At 47.5% G+C, this 18,656-nt stretch overlaps 1 protein-coding gene across 5 annotated transcripts in view; it reads right to left on the reverse strand.

Annotated features, from left to right (window-relative positions):
• Positions 1-6,454: 6,454 nt before the first annotated feature.
• ERG (ETS transcription factor ERG) overlaps positions 6,455-18,656 on the reverse strand; it is a 240,853-nt gene continuing 228,651 nt past the window's right edge. For all 5 annotated transcript variants that reach the window (XM_039857350.1, XM_039857355.1, XM_039857353.1 and 2 more), the window contains 4 exons: positions 18,509-18,577; positions 17,852-17,908; positions 17,149-17,196; positions 6,455-8,402 (listed from right to left, as the gene is read on the reverse strand). In XM_039857350.1, coding sequence (XP_039713284.1) covers positions 7,882-8,402; positions 17,149-17,196; positions 17,852-17,908; positions 18,509-18,577 — 695 coding nt within the window. In that variant the 3' untranslated portion in view covers positions 6,455-7,881. The remainder of the gene's footprint in view (positions 8,403-17,148; positions 17,197-17,851; positions 17,909-18,508; positions 18,578-18,656) is intronic.

Below are 18,656 nucleotides of genomic sequence, written 5' to 3' on the forward strand. Positions count from 1 at the left end.
AGGTCAAGCTTATTAATCTTCTTGCATCTCTTCTTTTATGCTTGTTCCACTTGTCCTATCAATAACTGAGATACCTGTATTAGTAAATGCATATGGATCTAGTGCAGGAAAATCTTCTTGTTTTAAAATCAAAATGAAATTGACTCCAACAAGAGCCGTTGAGAACTTTGAATCTTTGAATGTCATCAGCACTGTGGGTTCCTCTCCATCCTTAGGTCCTGGAAATAATTGCTTTCTGGTCTCTTATTGACTATTCACTGCACCAAACCCTACAGATTCTCGCTTCAGTGTCAAGTGACATCCCTGATGAGTCCAGCCTCCCCGGGGCTGGGCTTCGGCTCCCTAGGCACTTCATGTAGCCACACCCCTGAATTCCTGTCACGTCCTGGGGCCTACACACCCACGATGGTGTAGGTCCCCATCGCTTGTTAATCCCATAGGCCTTAATCTTTTCCCATTCTTGGGATGACTTCTTCCAACTTCTCTCCTGTCTTAGCGTTCTAATCATTTTTTCCCCCAAATTTCCCCTTAGGAGCCATTAGAAGCTCAATTCAAGCTACTCCATCCTGGACGTTGGGGTGGAAGAATGAGATGCTGGGACTTAAGACATACCTCACAGTACACAAAGGTCAGCACCTGTGTAAATATACAAACAGCTGCCTGCTTCTTGCTGTTTCTGTATCAATTTCCTGTAGTACCTACCCCTGAGGGGGCAGCATTGAGTGGTTTAAAGTGCACTTGGCCAGCATCAAAACCCTGGGCTCAAGTTCAAGGTCTGCTTTTTACTTGCTACATGCTCTAAGAAGCGTATTACGCTGTTGGAGTCTCTGCTTGTCATCTTCGGATGGAAACATGAATTCCGTGAAGACAGGGAACAGTGTTCCATTTACTTTTGTGTCCCCTGGAACCAACTGCATATCTGTTATTGTAGATCAGATCTTTGTTTTGAATGAATGAGTAAATGAATTTCTCTCTCCAAGACAGAGAGGTTTCTCTCAGGGGCCTGCGTCATTATGGTCACTTTTCTATTATCTCTCCCAGCAATGTGAGATAGCCTCAAATATTCGTTTACTATTCCCATTTTTAACTCTTCAGATAAGCTCTCAGTGTTTCTCTATTTTTCAGCCATTATTTAATGAAACGTTGGCCAAGGGCGAGATAGAGGTCATTAAAAAAAGTCCTCAAGATATTTTCCTAAACTGCCTATCATTTGAATGGCTGATATTTTAAAGTGTGTACAGAGTCCATCTTTTCCTCGCTGGTGCCCTAACCTTTCGTCATACCACAGACCACTGCATGCCAGGCCTCCAGATGTGGCCACACAGATCCAGCGAGATGCTCCACGTCTCACACCTCGGCTGTGCTTCATTACATCCAAGAACGGACATCCTATTTGACCTTCCGTTATTTTATAAATCGCACCTTGTTTGATTTCTTTTGTTTTGTTTTCTCTGTTTCTTTCCTGAACCTTAACTTTCTTCTGATCCTACTCATTTGTTCAAGAAAAGAAAGCCTCTCTGCCTGGGACATAATCTACCCATCAAAACCCTCCCCCTTCTGAAATCCCACCTCCTTCAAGAAGCCTCCCCTGATCGGCCCACCTAGCATGGCCTCTCCGTCTTCCAAATACTCACGTGCAGGTCGCATACCGTCCAGTCTTACACTGGGGGCTTTAATGTATGTTTTCCTTTCCCTCTAGATACAGTCTCGCCATGGCCAGAACTCTCTGACACCTTTCTGTACTTCTCACAGTGCTGGGACACCAAAGACACTGAATAAATGCTTGTCGAATGGATGGAAGCAGATATTTTTGCTTGCTGTTGCCTTTTCTTGAATTCTAATAATTACGGATTCTTTCCAAAAACCCACAGCTATGGATTCTGGCCCACGGTGGGAAGAAAAGTGAGAATGGGGTTGGAGAATTAGACAACGAAGAGAGAAAGTTCTGACGGGTTCACAAGCTATAAACAGTCAAAGCCCCCTGAGAGGGACTCCCCAAGACAATTATCAAATGCTATAGTTTCCAGGAATCCTTGACCTCAAAACATAGCATTCACTCGACTGAAGCTGAATATTCTGTAGCCTGGATCCATCTGACTGGGTTTTGCATAATTTATTTACTTGGTGCCTGTGATGCTCTATCAGACAGACAGGGTCCTTCCGCAGACATTTCTACTGTGGGTTCATTGTAAGGCCGCCAGAAATTATCATCGTTCAGTCTCTGGCTGACCATTGTCCCCGTACCCTGCCCCCCCACACGAGACATCACACCCTGACTTACAGTTCAGCCTTCCTTCAGCTGACCTCCTCTCCTACAGGCTTCTTCCTGCCTCATCCAGCTTCCTGCCATCGTGTGACTATCACTCGTTTGCTTGTCCCGGGCGGTTGCCCAGCCCATGAGTCCTACTCTTAATTCAGCTTCCTCTAAGAGCTGGGATGGCAGCATGGCTAGGCATAGAAGCTTTCGGACTCATACAGACTGAGTCAAATCCTGTCCCTTCTGTTCTAACAGCTGCGTGAACTTGGATAAAATGATCTTAACAAGCGCTCGGTCTTGGATGAGTGAATGATAGAGAATCTGTGTGAGTGTTTTTGTCTTAACTGGAATAATGCGGCTTCACCGTGAGCATGGGGCAGACGGTGCTGGTTTAAACCCAGTGACGGCTACATAATCCTGCTTCGAAAGGCTCCGTGCCACACGAATGCCGACAGGGGAGGCACAGAGAGCTGCGGAATCTCAGGTTTAGAAAGTGTGATGAGAGCAGGGATTTCTTCCCAGAAGAACTGTCGAATGACCAACCTGAGACAGCTCCTATTCTTAGGGCAGAACGATTACTCCCTCCTGCGCCTTGTTTCCCTGGGGAAGACCTTCTCAGCAGTGACTCTCACTCTCCCTCCCATCTTCCCGCGGTTCTCTGCAGGAAGAGGTTGGACTTACCCCGCCTGGACCGGTTCTGATATGTCTCTGCCTGAGGGTTGCTACCTCTTGAAGAGCATGGGTCACTCCCTGCCCCACACCCCTTCTGCCAGCTTCGAAGCCTTCTGGTCAAGACCTTATGAAGTGGCTTTATAACTTCTGGCCCAGATTCTTTCCTGTACTTTTAACCTCCACCCCCATCCCTTGTTGGCATTGGAAGTGGAAAGCCAGCCTTGGCTCCCAGTCTCCAATGCCTGCTGGGAGGCGGACACGGTCAGTTTGGGGCTGGGCTGGGGCTCCCTGGGGCCACCTGACACTCTTTCTGCTGAGCCATGTCTAATGCTGAGCAGACTGTGACCGACAACCCCCAAGACGTGTGCTTTTATGGAAACATGTGACGATAAGGTCGGGGTGGGCGGTTCTTCTTCCCGAGTGAAAAAATGTGCAGCAAAAGTTTGGTGGCCCCATCAAAAGTTCAAGGCTTGGGCCCTTGAACTGGTGTCAAACAGACATGCTGCATCTTAACCACCCAGCAGAGTGGGCGCCAGTCACTCTGGAGACACAAAGGCACTGGACAAGGGCATGCGAGGGATTCCAGCACCTCTGTAACATTTAACTCCCAAATGTGCTCCTACCCTTAAGACTAAGTGACACCAGCTAAGCCTCAACCTCCATGCCATCCCGCATTTCAGATGCTTTCCCTGCCCTTCCACGTACGTGCAGAAGTCAGTTCATCATTCTGCAGAACCCAAATTGTGTAGAACTGAAAAAGACCTAAACAGCCAAGCGGTCTATCTACTACTAAATTCTGCTAAATGCCTGGTGAATAGCCACGTGGCCCACACCTAAGCGCACTCACATCCAGGATCTCCCGGGCAAAGGTCAGTTATTCCATACGGAGCTTCAAAACTGTTACAAAGTTCTTCCTTGAGTTCGGCCAATGGGCATCCCCGCTGAGGCCGGACGGCTACCTTTCTGGTGGCTCGTGCTGGCGGGAGATGCGTCCTCTCTTCTTCTCACCTTCAGGGTACTTCATGGAACCCCGCACGCTCCCAAATCTCCGCTAAGACTTCATGTTGGCTCCCAGTCCGAGGCCCTCGCCACGTCTCGGGGTGTTCAGGGCGAGGCGCCGGGTCAGCGCCGATGCAGGTACACGCGGCACCTCCCCACACTGCTGCAGCACCGGCCACCTGGAGGGGCTCGCCTCGGGCGGCAGGTGCAGCGCTGACGGCTGACGCTCGGGCGTGGGAAGGGGACGGCAGATAGGGAGAGCACGGACACCGCTCGGGCCACAAATGGACCTTTAACTGTGGAAAGAGAATAGTGTCGTTTTCCAAAAATCTGGCTTAATTAGAGCCTCGTCACTCCGCCCAAGCAGAAGTTCTGGGATGACCCATCGGAGGGGAAAAAAAAAATACTTTGAATCACTCGGTGGTATGTCAGGGTGTTCCTTTTCTTAACCTTGGTTTTACAAATCTTGTTAAAATGTGTTCACGTCAAATGAGAAGAAAGTCGGATCTAGAAATCAAATATTAAAAATAACTAGGATCTCTCGATCAGAGAGCAGCTGTTTGCAAAGCGTCATCCCAGACCAGCAGCGTCAGCCTCACCTGAGACCCCTGTTAGCGATGCAAATTCTCAGACCCTGCCAGACCTCCAGAGGCAGAAACGCGGGGATGGCCCAGCCACCGGCTCTGACAAGCCGCACAGGTGAGTCTGATACCTGCTGAAGTTTGAGAACCACTGCTTCTTTGAGGGGGAGAGGAGTGGGGGTCTCCTGCAAAACCACCCACGATCTGTGTCCAGGTGTGGAAAGTCCAGCTTGAAATCTCCATCCCATAAAGCCTTTTCTGTGGCCACGTGAAAACGCACCGTTAAGAAAACCAATCCACTCTGGACGTGTTGTCCTGAGCTGTGGCCCTCGGAGCAGCTGCCCCCACCACCGTGAACCGGTCCCTGTGTGTATTAGTCATGAACTGCTGGGTAACGAATGACCACAGACGCCCCGGTGTAAAACACACACTATCTCGCGGTTTCCGTGGGCCTCGTGTCCAGGCAGAACGGCACCGGGTCCTCCGCTCAGGGTATTCCCAGGCCGAAATCCCGAGTCACCCAGGACTGCGATCTCGCCTGAGACCGTGCGGGGGTCGTGAGTGCACTTCGGGCCAGCCGAGGGGCGGGAGGACCAGGGTGACGAAAGGTTCCCCATGGAACTGGGCATGGGAACCGGAGCACGCTGCGGAGTGGGCCGACAGGAGCAGAGAGGTAGCGTTCTTTGAAGAAGTGATTTGAGAAAGATTCCCTGGGAACGACCGGGCATCGTCATGTTATGCAAAGTGATCACGCTCGTCACAAAGCCCGCGAGTAGCCGGGATGCGGCGTGATGGGAACCTAACTGAAAACATCTGTTCCACTGGAATACGGTCGCCATATCTTGTTTTTATTATTTTGCTCATGGTGCAACCTTGAAAAAGTGGAATCGAGTGATTATCCCAGTACATCTGTATTTTTATGCAGAATGTAGGCATGACCTGACTTCACATTCCAAAATAAAAATGACTGATCTTTTCCATTAGAACCGTGTGGGTCACCCCAGCTGGCAGCTTTTATGCTTTTCTTTAATTTACTTTTTCCCCCTGAGGAGGTAGAGGCACTCTGTGGGCCTTTGCCAAGCTGCTGGAAAGTTACCGATGGTGAGGCTTCTTTTAATCCGAGTCATGCAGAGTGTCTGAAGCTCTGGGACTCAGCCCCTCCTGGCTTTGAAGACCGCTGCCAAAATACCCACAGCACTGAGGTTTGGCGACCTCGCTTAATCATAGCGAAAGGATTACAAAGTGCAAAACGAGCCCCCAGATGGCTGTGAAGTGGGCCGATTCGGAACCCGACTCAGGCTGAGACGCTGCTCAGGTTTGCTCCGTCTCACGTGGCTTTGTGTCTCGCCTCTCGAATGGCTATCCCCTTGGCCAAGACCGGCAGCATTTGTGATGCACAGAAGAGAAAAAATGTCAGGGAAACTGACTTTAGGTCATAGAAATAAAGTGGCTGGTAATTCGTCAGGCTCAGGGCGGGCGAGGCCCCCTCCCACCCCCACCCCATTATCCTGCTGTGGGAGGTCGGGACCACAGTCCACCTGTAAGAGCCTCTGAAAGACCAGGCCAGTGGATGGTTCAGTCCCTTGTGTCTTTAAAGTGAGGAACTGCAGCTGTCCATGACGCTTTATGTACCAACAATAATACACTCTGCCCTAAGAGCAGCAGTTTGCTCACCATGCGACATGGTGTGTGGGCACAGCAGGAAGGAAGGGTGATGTGCGACCGGGTGCTGACCTGGAATGTCTCAACTACCGCCGCAGCTTCAGAGGCCTCGTCCCATGCCAGGCATAAGTCTGAAGGCCCCAGTTGCAACTTCCAGAAGCGGAAGGCCTGAGGGAGAGTGGGCAGGGAGGACCCCATGGGACCGGCGCTGTTTGGGTGCCAGACATCTTTCTGCTTGGCCCTCACGTGGACAAAATAAAATGACAACACAAAACCCACCACATTCAGCACAAATTTCTATTAGGCAACTTAAGTCACTAAAATGTGCAAATGCAGACTCTTGTGTAGATCTGATCTGCCACGCTAGGCCAAGCTTATTTTATTACATACATTCTGCATTCTAAGAACTAATAACTTCATATTGTAAACATTAAGCATACAGAGTTAAAATTCAAGGCCACATTGTATCATTGATTGTCTCTTTTGTCGTGTATCTTTGGCTGGCCGAGATCAACTCGTAGTGTATAAATGCATAAGTTATATAATTATTATATAAAAAGGGGGGGGAAAAACCACATGGACTTGGATACTTCATTCTGACAAACGCACAGCGTTCGCGACTCAAAAGGAACACTGGAGCCCGCGGAACCCAAACCCCGAGGTGACATCGGATCGTGGCAGCCCAGAAGGCCGTCTCTTACCTGACCCCGTGGGGAACAGAGCCCCCACAAAATGACAAAGTCCCGGACGTTTCTTTTAAATATCGGACAATTCCAGTTAAAATTTTCTTTTGACAAACAAACAAACAAACAAAAAAAGAGATGCATGTTTTTGTGTCTGCATTCTACCACGTCCCCTCCCTCCACTCCGCCGTGTCCTTCCCGGTAACGCCAGATTGGGCGTTAACGCTGACTGCGTTCGACCTCACTCGGGTCCCACGACGCGGCCCCCGCGGCCCCCATCCTGCCCGGTCCTCACATCTCGTCCTCTGCTCCCTCCTCCGGCCCTCGGCCGACCGCCTCTCGCTCACTCTCTACGCACGTTCTCAGTCCCACCATTCGGCTCCTGGCTCCTGTGACACTGTGAGGGGTTGGGAACTTTGGGTCATCTGCGCGGTCTCAGAGAGCTGACAGTTCTCCATCCCACGGATGGCTTGGATTTCACACAAAACGGCAGACGCCGATGAGTTCCGTATCAATGCCTGTTGCACAGTCTCGTCTTTCTTTTTTTCTTTTTTCTTTCTTTCTTTCTTTCTTTTTTTTTTTGATATGTTTCTATTTTTCAATACAGGTAGTTTTCCTTCAAATGGCATTATAAACGGTATGTTAGGTGTCAAGACTGTGTTTTCTGTATTGCTTCAGTTTAATCCCAAACTCCAACGCTAGAGTGCATACACTTCGTAAGACCACTTTCTTTGGCACTTTGTCCTTATCACTTCATACTCCTACTTACGATGTCTTTTACAAGGTTGGTCCACAGATGAAATGTCCATATCCATTACATTTTTAGCATCCTCTCCATTTCTGTCGTAATCGTTTAGTAATTCCCTCCCGCTAAGCGTCTTTGGATCTCTTCCCTGGCTTCCTTCCCCAGCCCCAGTCACGTTTTTTTTCCATTCCCCTCGAGGCACTTTTGATCTCTGTTCTCCAATAGAGTTTGTGGCAATTTATCGGTGAGTGTACGTTGTTGGGAAAGGCCTCTCCCGGATCTTTAGTAGTAAGTGCCCAGATGGGAAGGCATATGGCTGGCCGGAAGCCTCGTGTTAGGGTATATTCCTCCGGTGGGTGAATTCCAGTACGGGTTGGGGGCGGCAAAAAAACTGGACGATGTCACAGGTAGGGCGGGAGGGTGGGGAGCCACAAAGTTCATCTTCTGTGGGTGGGCATGGTAGGAGCCCATGTACGGGAGGTCCGAGGGGTACTTGTAGAGGGACGACTCTGGAGGGTGGGGCTGCAGGGCCTGGGCGATGCCATGGAAGTCGAACTTGTAGGCGTAGCGCTTCCCGTGGACTTTGGTCATGATGTTTTTGTCGTAGTAGTAGCGGAGGGCGCGGCTGAGTTTATCGTAGTTCATGTTGGGTTTGCTTTTCCGCTCCCCCCAACGCCGGGCCACCTCATCGGGATCTGTCATCTTGAATTCCCCGTTGGTGCCTTCCCAGGTGATGCAGTTGGAGTTTGAGCTGTCAGACAGGAGCTCCAGGAGGAACTGCCACAGCTGGATCTGCCCGCTCCCTAATGAGGAGGAAAGGACACAGGGCACCCGTGAGAACACGTTCTTTCCTCAGTGACAGAGCTGGGTGCTATGGGTGTCCTGCTCAGCTCCCCTTTGCCAGCCTGAGCGCCTGCCCCTCAGCTGCCTAGGGCGCCGGCTGCTCTTGTCCCTCAGCCTCCCTCCGGTTCTCCAGGAACCGCTCTTGGCTGGTCAGGAGCTGCCTCACGCACCCCCAAATAGCCCACGGCCAGACGGACTGACAGACTGGCCCCCTTGCTTCAAGCAGGTACCAACTCTGTCATGCTGTCCCCTCGGGATCAGACCGTCCTGCTTCCTCATGCCCTCTCTCCTGAGAGCATACCCTTAGCTGCCCACTTGCGCAAGCACCGTTATCCCAAACTCTGCGTCTTGGGGACCTGACCTAAGGTGATGATCCCTGGTACCTCCTAGGCTGATACAGAGACTCAAGCCCTTTACAAAATGCAAAGAATTCATATGGGGCACATTTGCTTCCATCCGTTTCTGACTTCCTCAGAAGAACGGCCAGGTCAACGTTTGGGGAGACGGAAGGGCTTATTTTTCCTATTTTGTGAGGCAAAGTGTGCCATTATTTTGATGGCAACAATGACTTAATACCATTTATGTTGGCTAGGTCAAGCGAAATAATAAAAGTCAGATTTAGGAAATGAACTTCTAAAAAGTTAATGGAAAAAAATAGAGAATGGAAGTAAACACCGTTATTTCTAACATAACAGTTTGCTGGCACTCAGAAGGTGATCCTGTCAAAACTTTTCCTAGAACAGAATTAACCCACTCCAAATGAGGAAGTGTAGAAAAAAGCTGGCTCTCTTTCAACCCAAATCTCCTATTTCCAGTATCTGGGCAAACTCATCGTCAGGGAAATCCCTGTCTTGCCCCTGAGTTACAATGCCAACTGTGTTCGGAAGTTTCCAGAAGAAAACGTGTAACAATGAATGTCTGTGAGGCCCTGTGGCGGGCAGAAAACACCCGACTCGGTCCAAGGGAGCTCGCTGAACGGGGTGTGCACCTCCAGAATTTTCCTGATCCCATCGGAGGCACGTAGATGTGGCTTTTATGTTTTATTAAATTCAGAGGTAAATCAAGCCACTCTGCTACAGCACTCGAAAATGACACGTGGCTCCCTCAAGGAGAGAAGTGTGTAAATAGTGGGAACAGTGAGTACCAGGAGAGGCTAAGCTGTGTCCAACAGACCTCAGGCACTCTAAAAACGGGTAACGGGCGGGTCTTACCACCTGGATGTCAGCTATAGCGCTGCCTCGGGCTCCTTATCAAAGAGATCGCCTTTTATTATACTATCAGTACGAATCAACAGATGTGATAAAATGATTAAAGTAACCTTAACGGCAACTATTCAGAGGACTGATGTAATGGAAAAATCAATTATAAATTTGTTTTTCACTAAATCCTCACCGTTAGCTCCCTAGTATATAAATGATTAATTGTCTAACTCCCGAATCCTCGTTTCCATGTTGGCTCCATGGAAATGAGTGTGTTTGTGAATTCATCCATACAATAGCATCGTGAGAAAGGTCAGCCTTTGCCGAATATGTTCTGGAAAATTATCATTTTCTGTCTAGCAACACATTTGAAATGCATTAACAGCTTGTAGTTCGTCACGATGGAGGCCTTCGCTTTTCGGGACTACGTATTCAAACTGTTCTCAATCAAGTTTTGCTGCCCCCAACGTTTCATTAATATGCATTTTAAAAAACACGAAGAATGGTATGAGAGAACCATATGGTTTTAGTATATATATTGTAACCAATGAATAAATACTTGAAAAAAATTCCACATATGACCTGGGAATAGAGAAAAACATGGATTTTTGATTTATCGGTCAAACATATGCATCGATACAAACACGCAGAATTGTTTGAAAATATTCATCGTCACTTTCCTCTCATAGAGAGAGCAATTTCACGGACTTTGTATAAATACACAGACCTTCCTGAACAGACCGAATAATACTCAGTGTTTTGTCAAACCTTGGCATTGCCTCTTAGGAATTTGTCCCTGGGACGTTTCCTTTATAAATGTGTGTGACAGAGAAAGAGTAGACAAAAGCAGCCTCATCTCTCTCTGGCTTCTGAAGAACTAAGAAGTCAGGGACCTAAATCCATGGCTAGAAACTCAAAGCTCAAAGCACCAATGAACATTTCTCACTCGACCATTTTATCCATTAGCCTGTGAGACACGGGACTCGGGCCTCTGAGCGTTCCTAGCGTCTCTGGGCATGAGAGATCTGTAAATGAAATTCATCAGCTTCTAAATCTGAGGACAAATCGTAAATGTAAAATCAATTAATGTTTATAAAATAGAACATTATGTCTGTGGGGTCAGCCCTCCAGCAGCTTCTCCATTATAGTCACGGCCAGTCCTCACAGCCAATCAGCTGAGGGTCAGGTCCTCTCATTGACATGCCAACATTAATCAAGGATCAAATACAATAGGGGGCACACGCAATCCACACGAGGGACACACCTGGAGCTCAGGTAACCAGGTAGACTATGCTGCTGGGCTCCAAAGGACACCTACTACATAAGGCCACTCTACCAAGGCTGGGAGACACAGTAGCCCTACCTAATACACAGAAACAAACACAGGGAGGCAGCCGAGATGGGAGACAGAGCAACATGTCCCACATGAAAGAACAGAACGAAGCTCCAGAAAAAGAACTAAACAGAATGGAGACAGGCGATCTCCCGGATGCAGAGTTCACAACACTGGTTATCAGGATGCTCAGTGATCTCAGTGAGAACTTCAACCAAGTGACGAGAAACCCAAACATGGAGGTAGAAACCACAAAAAAGAATCGGTCGGAAATGAAGAATACATTAATTGAAATAAAGACTACATTAGATGGAATCAATAGTAGATCAGATGAAGCAGAGGATCAAATCAAAGATTTGGAAGAGAAGGTAGCAGGAAATACCCAATCAGAACAGCAAAAAGAAAAAAGGATCCCCCCAAAATGAGGATAGTCTAAGGGGCCAGTGAGACAACATCAAACATACCAACATTCACATCATAGGGGTGCCCGAAGGAGAAGAGAGAGAGCAAGGAATTGAGAATCTATTGGAAGAAATAATGACAGAAAACTTCCCTAACCTGGCAAAGGAAACAGACATACAAGTCTAAGAAGCGCAGAGAGTCCCAAACAAGATGAACTCAAAGAAGCCCACACCAAGACACGTCATAATTGAAATGCCAAAGCTTAAAGACAAAGAGAGAATCTTAAAAGCAGCAAGAGAAAGGCAGCTAGTTAGTTACCCACAGGGAGCTTCCATAAACCATCAGCTGATTTCTCAACAGAAATTTTGCAGGCCAGAAGGGATCGGCAGAAAATATGCCACGTGATGAAAAACAAGGAACTACATCCAAGATTACTCTACCCAGCAAGGCTGTCATTTCAAATCGAAGGACAGGTAAACAATCTCCCAGACAGAAAAAAACTAAAGGAGTTCATCGCCGGCAAGCCAGAATCACAAGAAATGCTGAATGAAGAAAGAGAATGAGGGGGAGGAGGGGAAGAAAAGATAAAAAATATAAATAATAAAATGGCAATCACTATAGACCTATCGATAATTACTTTAAATGTAAGTGCATTAAATTCTCCAATCAAAAGACACAGGGTGGCTGAACAGGTAAGAAAACAAGACCCACATGGCCACGGAGAGATGAATGGATAAAGAGGTGGCACATAGACGATGAAATCTTGCCATCTGCAGCAACGTGGGTGGTCCTAGAGTGCAGAGCGTGTAAGTCAGACAGAGAAAGACAGATACCACATGATTTCACTTACACATGGACTCTAAAGAACAAAATAAACAAACAGACAAAACGGAAACAAACTCGTAGACACATTGTGATGGGAGGGGAGTTGGGAGTGAGTGAAAAAGGGGAAGGGATTGAGAAGTATAAATTGGCAGCTACAAAATAGTCACAGGGATGTAAAGTACAGCAGAGGGAATATAGTCAATAATATTGTAATAACCGTGTGTTGTAAGGGGGTATTAGACTTAGGGGGACAATCACTTTGTAAGGTATATAAATATCTAATCACTATGCCGAATACATGGAACTAATATAATATTGTATGTCGACTGTCACCGAAAAATAAAAAATTATCAAAAAGAAAAAAACAAAGTAGACAGATTTTTCCAGTTCGTTTTGATAAATAAGACATCTTTGGACCTGTTTTAATAAATCCATTGTTAAGTGTACTGTTACAAAACGTAACATTATGTCAAGCTTATTGTTAAAGCTTAACGTTCATCACAAAATCTGTCGCATTCACAGTATAAAGATTTTCTCACTGCAGAATTCTCAGGGATGCACCATGGTTGCTGAGAAATGACGATCAACGATAAATGAAATGACTTATGGCTGCAGAATTTCAAGAGCAATCTACTGAATTCTTGTTTTACTGTCAAAACAGTATCATTTACTGTGCAATAAAGGCGCATTTTAGAATGCGGGACCAGGGCTTCCAAGACAAGAACACCTAAGGTATCGGAAGCCTACGAGTGGCCTGAGTCGCTTACTGGCCAAACCGACCAGCACAGGAGAAACTTACGAGACAGGATCTCCGCCCGACCAGCATCGCCAGCTCCACCTCATGAATCACCTCCTTCAGTAAAACCCTTCGCGCCTCGTTTTCTACCTTGATGACAACCTCGCAGCACTGGCAAGGAGCAGCTCGCTAGGTCCCAGTTTTGTCTAGGGTTGGGCAGTGGGGGAGATCAAAGATGCGGGCGGCCTGCCTACGGGAGAGCCCAGTGGGATGAAGGGGACTGAGGTGAGGCCTGGAAGAGGGTGAAAGGCAGACTTTGACTTTTTCAGAGGCAAGTGGTCTCCTAATGTGATCACAGAAGAGAAACAAGGTAGCAGAGAGGTGCAGACTGAGCAAAAAAGGGCAAAACATCTAAACGGTTTATAAACCCCAGAGAAAAGCGGGGCTGGGAGGGACGTGGCAGCTGTGGGTGAAGCAGGAGGCACGTCCCAGGGCGAGACGCTGTGGTGCCAGCTGACACAGGGACAGAGTAGTAAAGAGGAGAGAGGGGCCCAGCAAGCAGCACAGTGGCAGTCATTTGGGGCCACTTCCTACAGTGGCTGGGGGTGAGGCAGTAAAACCTGTGCGCACAGCCTGTAGCCTCCAGCAGTGAGGATCAAGGCAGCAGGCATGTGTCTGGTGGAAGGCTCTGCCGGGCTGCGTGTGGCTCAGACAGGACTTGTTGGAGGGCAGGGTGTATGGTGGCTGGAAGCTCTACTGTGGTATTAGGACTTCCTTGGCTGCCTCCTGGCTCTGCCACTTATGGCGCCCTAGGCGGCTCCCCCAGCTCTCTGTGTCTCGGTGAACTTATCTGCAAAATGGGGGTGATGGGAAGGACACGATCCTGCAGCGTCACTGTAAGGATGAACTCAGCAGGTGAACGCTCTTACCATGATTGGTTTGGGCTGAAAACCCGAGTTTAAAGCAGGATCCGTGCCTGGCCCAGAGCTGGGTGATAGTCACTGAAAGCTTACTACGTGCCAGACCCTGTTCTCAACGCTTGACATGTGTTTATTTAGTCCCTACCACCTCCACCCCCAGCCCCCAAGGATCATGTGATCGCTCATCGTAGAGATGAGAAAATTGGAGCCCGGAGAGGTAGGGTGACGAACCTTGCCCAAGGCCAGTGAGGGCTGGAACCCTGCTCCAGGCTTTGACCCTGAGTCACTGCCTGAACCGCCACGTTCCGGCCTGGTTCTACGCACACCTCCACGGTCCTCTCAGGTCCTTCCCAGGTTGTCCCCTCGCTGGGCCCGGAGCTTGGTAGGTTCCCAGGGGAAGACTGGACATGCCTACCTTCTAACAAAGAGCAAAATATCCCTAAAACTGGGCTGTGGTTTTGCAGGAAGCAGGATGCGTTTTCATGCCCACCATGCAAGACGATGTAGTTAGCATCAAGGGAGCCACTGCAAACATCTGAGAAAGGTCTTTCACGGAAAGGTGATTTTGGTTCATTTGAGGAGCCACGTGAAATGCTCAGCCGTTCTGACGGGATGGACGTAAAGGAGCTGCGTCGCTTGTATTGGATCCACGACATAATGTCACAGGGACATGCTTTTCTCAGAAGGAGAAATGCCAGGTGGATATTGGGAGGGAGGTGTCTAGATGCCGCGTTCACACTGCACACTGTCACCTTTCCATTTAAAGTGATCAAAAAGAATTTGCTTTGTGTAAAGAGCAGAGGCGGCAATTTTAAACGATGATTTATTTATCAGAGAACAGAATAATAGAATCAAACGGGAAGAAGCATTCTCACGAATAGAAAGATAAGACATTCTGGTATCGGGGAAAAGGCCATGCGAACACACCCACGTGGCCTAAGGATGGACGGGGAGAAGGCCTGATTCGTTACACACCACGTAAGGTAAATCTGTGTCTTCAGATAAGAAGTGGATGCTGCCACTTTCCCCAGGCCCACGGAGAGGGTGTCAGTAGCAGAGGGCTGTCCTTCCCTCACAGCGTGAGGGTTGCTGACCCACTAGGTACTGAGATGTTCTTGCAGGCTGGCGATGGTTTACAGTCTCCTTGGGCCCTATCCCAGGTCCCTCTAGCCACAGCGGGCATCCCCAGCTGCTGGGCACAACAGATGCTCTGCCTTGGGCCCAGCCACTCTCTTCGACCCCATTGTCCAACCAAGCCACACCTTTGAGCTGTGACAATATGGCATGGACATGTATTTCATTAGCTAGCTTGTGTGAGTGCAAAGGCCAGTTTGGTCTTGTTTGGCACACCTGACACCTTCCTCCCCTTCCTCCCTGCCCTCAGACCCAGCCTACGCACCTGAACAGTTGTTAAAATGAACAGCAAGCCTTCCTTTCTTTTCCCTTGGGCCCCATCCTCCAAGACCTCCCTCTTCCCCCATGCTCACGCAGGGGCAGTTTAGGGAAAGTGAATGGAAACAGACTTTGCAGGCAGAGAAGCAGGGTTCATATCTGGCCTCCCTTCTTATTGGCTGTGTGGCCCAGGAAAAGTTATCTAATTTCTCAGGACCTCTGATTCCTCTTCTGTAGGATCATGGTCTCCTGGGGCCGCTATGACACAGGACCACAGACATAGCGCTTGGCCAGGCATTACATGGGGTGGGAGCTACCTGAGCGTGATCTCACACTACCGTATTGATGTTCCCAGAGCGTTTCAGCCTCCATGCTTCTCTTTCTAATCTGTCCTGAACGTCGCTGCCAGACCAGTGGTCCTGAAGCGGAACCGATGATCATCGTCTCAAAACACAGTAAACACTTTTATTTGAATGATTATGGAGGCCGCTGCACATGGAAAGCTGACCACAGGCGTGAGGAGGGACCACAGACCCAGGAGACATGGCCACCAGGTGGATCTCACGTGAGAGAGAAGAAACTGGCTAAGTAGTTTAGACAGAGTTGTAATTACCTACATCCATTTGTCCACCAAAATGTAAGCTACTTGAGAGTCACAGGTGGTGTCTTGTTGTTCCTTGCATTTACTAATTCAACAAATAATTATTGAGTGCCTGATCCAGGCCCCAGGGTAAACAAAACAATCCCTTCTCATGGCTCAGATGCTTAAAGAATATTTGCTGAATTAGTTAATATTCACTAAAATATAATGACAAAGATGCCAGACACTCAATAACAGTATTTCATGTTCTCAAAGTATAGAGTCCCTGTGGGGATAAACCCTGATTGAATCTGAATTTTTCCATTTCCAACCCTATTTTGGCCTCAATGTTTAGGAAATACACATTCCAGCTCGTACTTACAAGATGCCTGTGACATCTTGGCATTTGAATTTACTGTTGAGAATATGCAGCATGTGCTGTGAATTTCTCAAGTGGAAGCCAGCACAGCTGGCTCAGATCTGAATACAAACAAATAAAACAATTTGGTGGGCAATGAAATGGGATGACAGGTGACAATCCTTGGCAAGGTACAGGTTACAAATGGGCCGATTAAGAATCGGCACTCTCTTCCAGCATCTCAGTTGAGAAACAGACCATTCAATGAAGATGATGCGAAATTTGATGTCTTACGGTTATAATTACTGTTCTCCTCTTCAAAATGTTATTTTATCTGCTTGTGTGATGGCTTGAATTGTGTCTTCCCCAAATTCACATGTTGGAGTCATGGGCCCCTGGAACTTGAGAATGTGAACTATTTTTTTATTTGGAAATGGGGTCTTTATGGAAGTAATCGAACGAAAGTGAGGTTATCAGGGTGGACGCTGATCCGACACGATCATTCACACACACAGACTCACAGAGGGAAGCCGTGTGAAGAGACACAGGCAGAAGGTGGGCGTCTACAAGCCACCTTCTAGAACAGGTCTTTCCTCCACGGCTCCCAGAAGAAACTAACTCTACCGGCACCTGACACCTTGATTTTGAACTTCTGTCCTCCAGAACTCGGAGACAAGAAAATGTTTGTTGTGTAAGGGCCCCATCCGTGGTACTTTGTTACACTACCCCAAGAAACTCACACAGCTTGGATCAGGTACTAATGCCTTTTGCTGAAGCTAGAATTTTAATTCATAACTTGATCCATGTTTTTTTTTCCATTTAGGCAAATAATCTAGGGGGACCTAAAACTGAAATTTGTTCCGTTGAAGGGATTTCTCACCAATGCAAGATGATTTTTCAAAACAACCACACACGCCCAAAAGGTAATTTTGCAAGAGCAAAATCATCAGCAGTATCTCACCTGGATTCGCAAGGCGGCTACTCGTGGGTCCAAGAATCTGATAAGGGTCTACAGCAAAGAGAAAAGTGTCAAATTCCAAAGACATAGTCGTGACTGGGATGACGTCCCTGCAGGCACAGTGCTGACCCCCTTGTGTTTTCAGATTTCAGAACTGAAAACGTCCCCCATACCAAAGTCACTAGCACCACTTCCTGTACGAGATGTCACATGGGATCTGAGAGCCGTTTCTGTTGGTGGCCAAGCTCAGATTTGGCCTGGGACTCCTGACGCCCAGCCCAGTGCCCCTCCATCCCAGGATATAAATAGGGCAAACGTATGTTAAGTCCCCAGTGCCACGTTGGCTGTGTCGCTCAGAGCACGGGCAATGACAACCGGCCACTGTGTTTTGCTTGGGACTTGGCCGATTTTGCTGCACGTGGCCTGTAAGGTGACATTAGAAGAATTCACAGGTCACAAAAAAAGCGGCCGGTGTCCAAGTAGAATGTTTCTTTCCATATTTCTTGTATAGATGTTGGAAATGTTTTAACAAAACCTCGAGTCATCCTAATCAACTAGACTGATTATTTGGTCCCCATTTGATCTATGAAGCAATCGTAAAGAAGGCAGAGTAACATTAATTTTGTTCAGAAAATGACACTTTTGAGAAATAAGCTGCTCAACCTGTTCCTTCGCCAATGGACATTGAGACAATCCTGAAACATACCTAGCTGAGGACGCTGGTCTTCGGTTTTGGGCACTGTGGAAGGAGATGGCTGAGTCACTGAAAATCCGAAAATAAAAGAAAATTAGCTATATTTGACATATTTGATATATTTAATATAGTCTTTGATGCTGTCATAGCATCATTCCATCAATTACGTAAACAAATACAAACACTAAAGCAAAAAGAGATTTTTTTCAAATAACTTCAAGTTATTTGAAAAATTTATTGTACCCCACTTTTCCCAAAACTAAAAAAAAAAAAAAAAATTGAGATGGCTTACAACACGGATTAAAATGAATCACAGTCTAAAATTAATAGAGACACTACTAGAAAAATGAAATCAAGCAAGGGATGCTTTTAAACATGGCGAAGGGTAGGAAATCCCTCAGGATCCAGTCTGTCCTCACATCCCCCATGATGTGCATTGGTGCTTGTTGAAATACATTATGTCAGTTATTTCTTTTTGTTAAGGAAGGAAGTATAACCCCAATAGAGAAAGGATGATTGCCTCTAAAGATCAGTTGCGCTTTGTTTCCAATGGGACACTTTATGTGGTGAAAGGCATAGATTAGCTACAGAAATTACTATTTACTCCAGCAAGAGTTGTCCCCTGCCTCGTGACATGCAGATTCAAGGCAGTGGGAGTCAATGTTATACCTTTCGACTGGGGCGTGGGGTGGCCGTGACCGGTCCAGGCTGATCTCCTGGGTGGTTCATAAGGTAAATCTGTAAAGACAAACAAATTGACTAAAAGACCAATAATGTATTTTTTATAATAGGTATTTTCTATGTTTTCAGTTTTGTG

Source organism: Pteropus medius, unplaced genomic scaffold (genome assembly GCF_902729225.1).
Source record: "Pteropus medius unplaced genomic scaffold, Ma_sr-lr_union100, whole genome shotgun sequence".
Lineage (NCBI taxonomy): Eukaryota > Metazoa > Chordata > Mammalia > Chiroptera > Pteropodidae > Pteropus > Pteropus medius.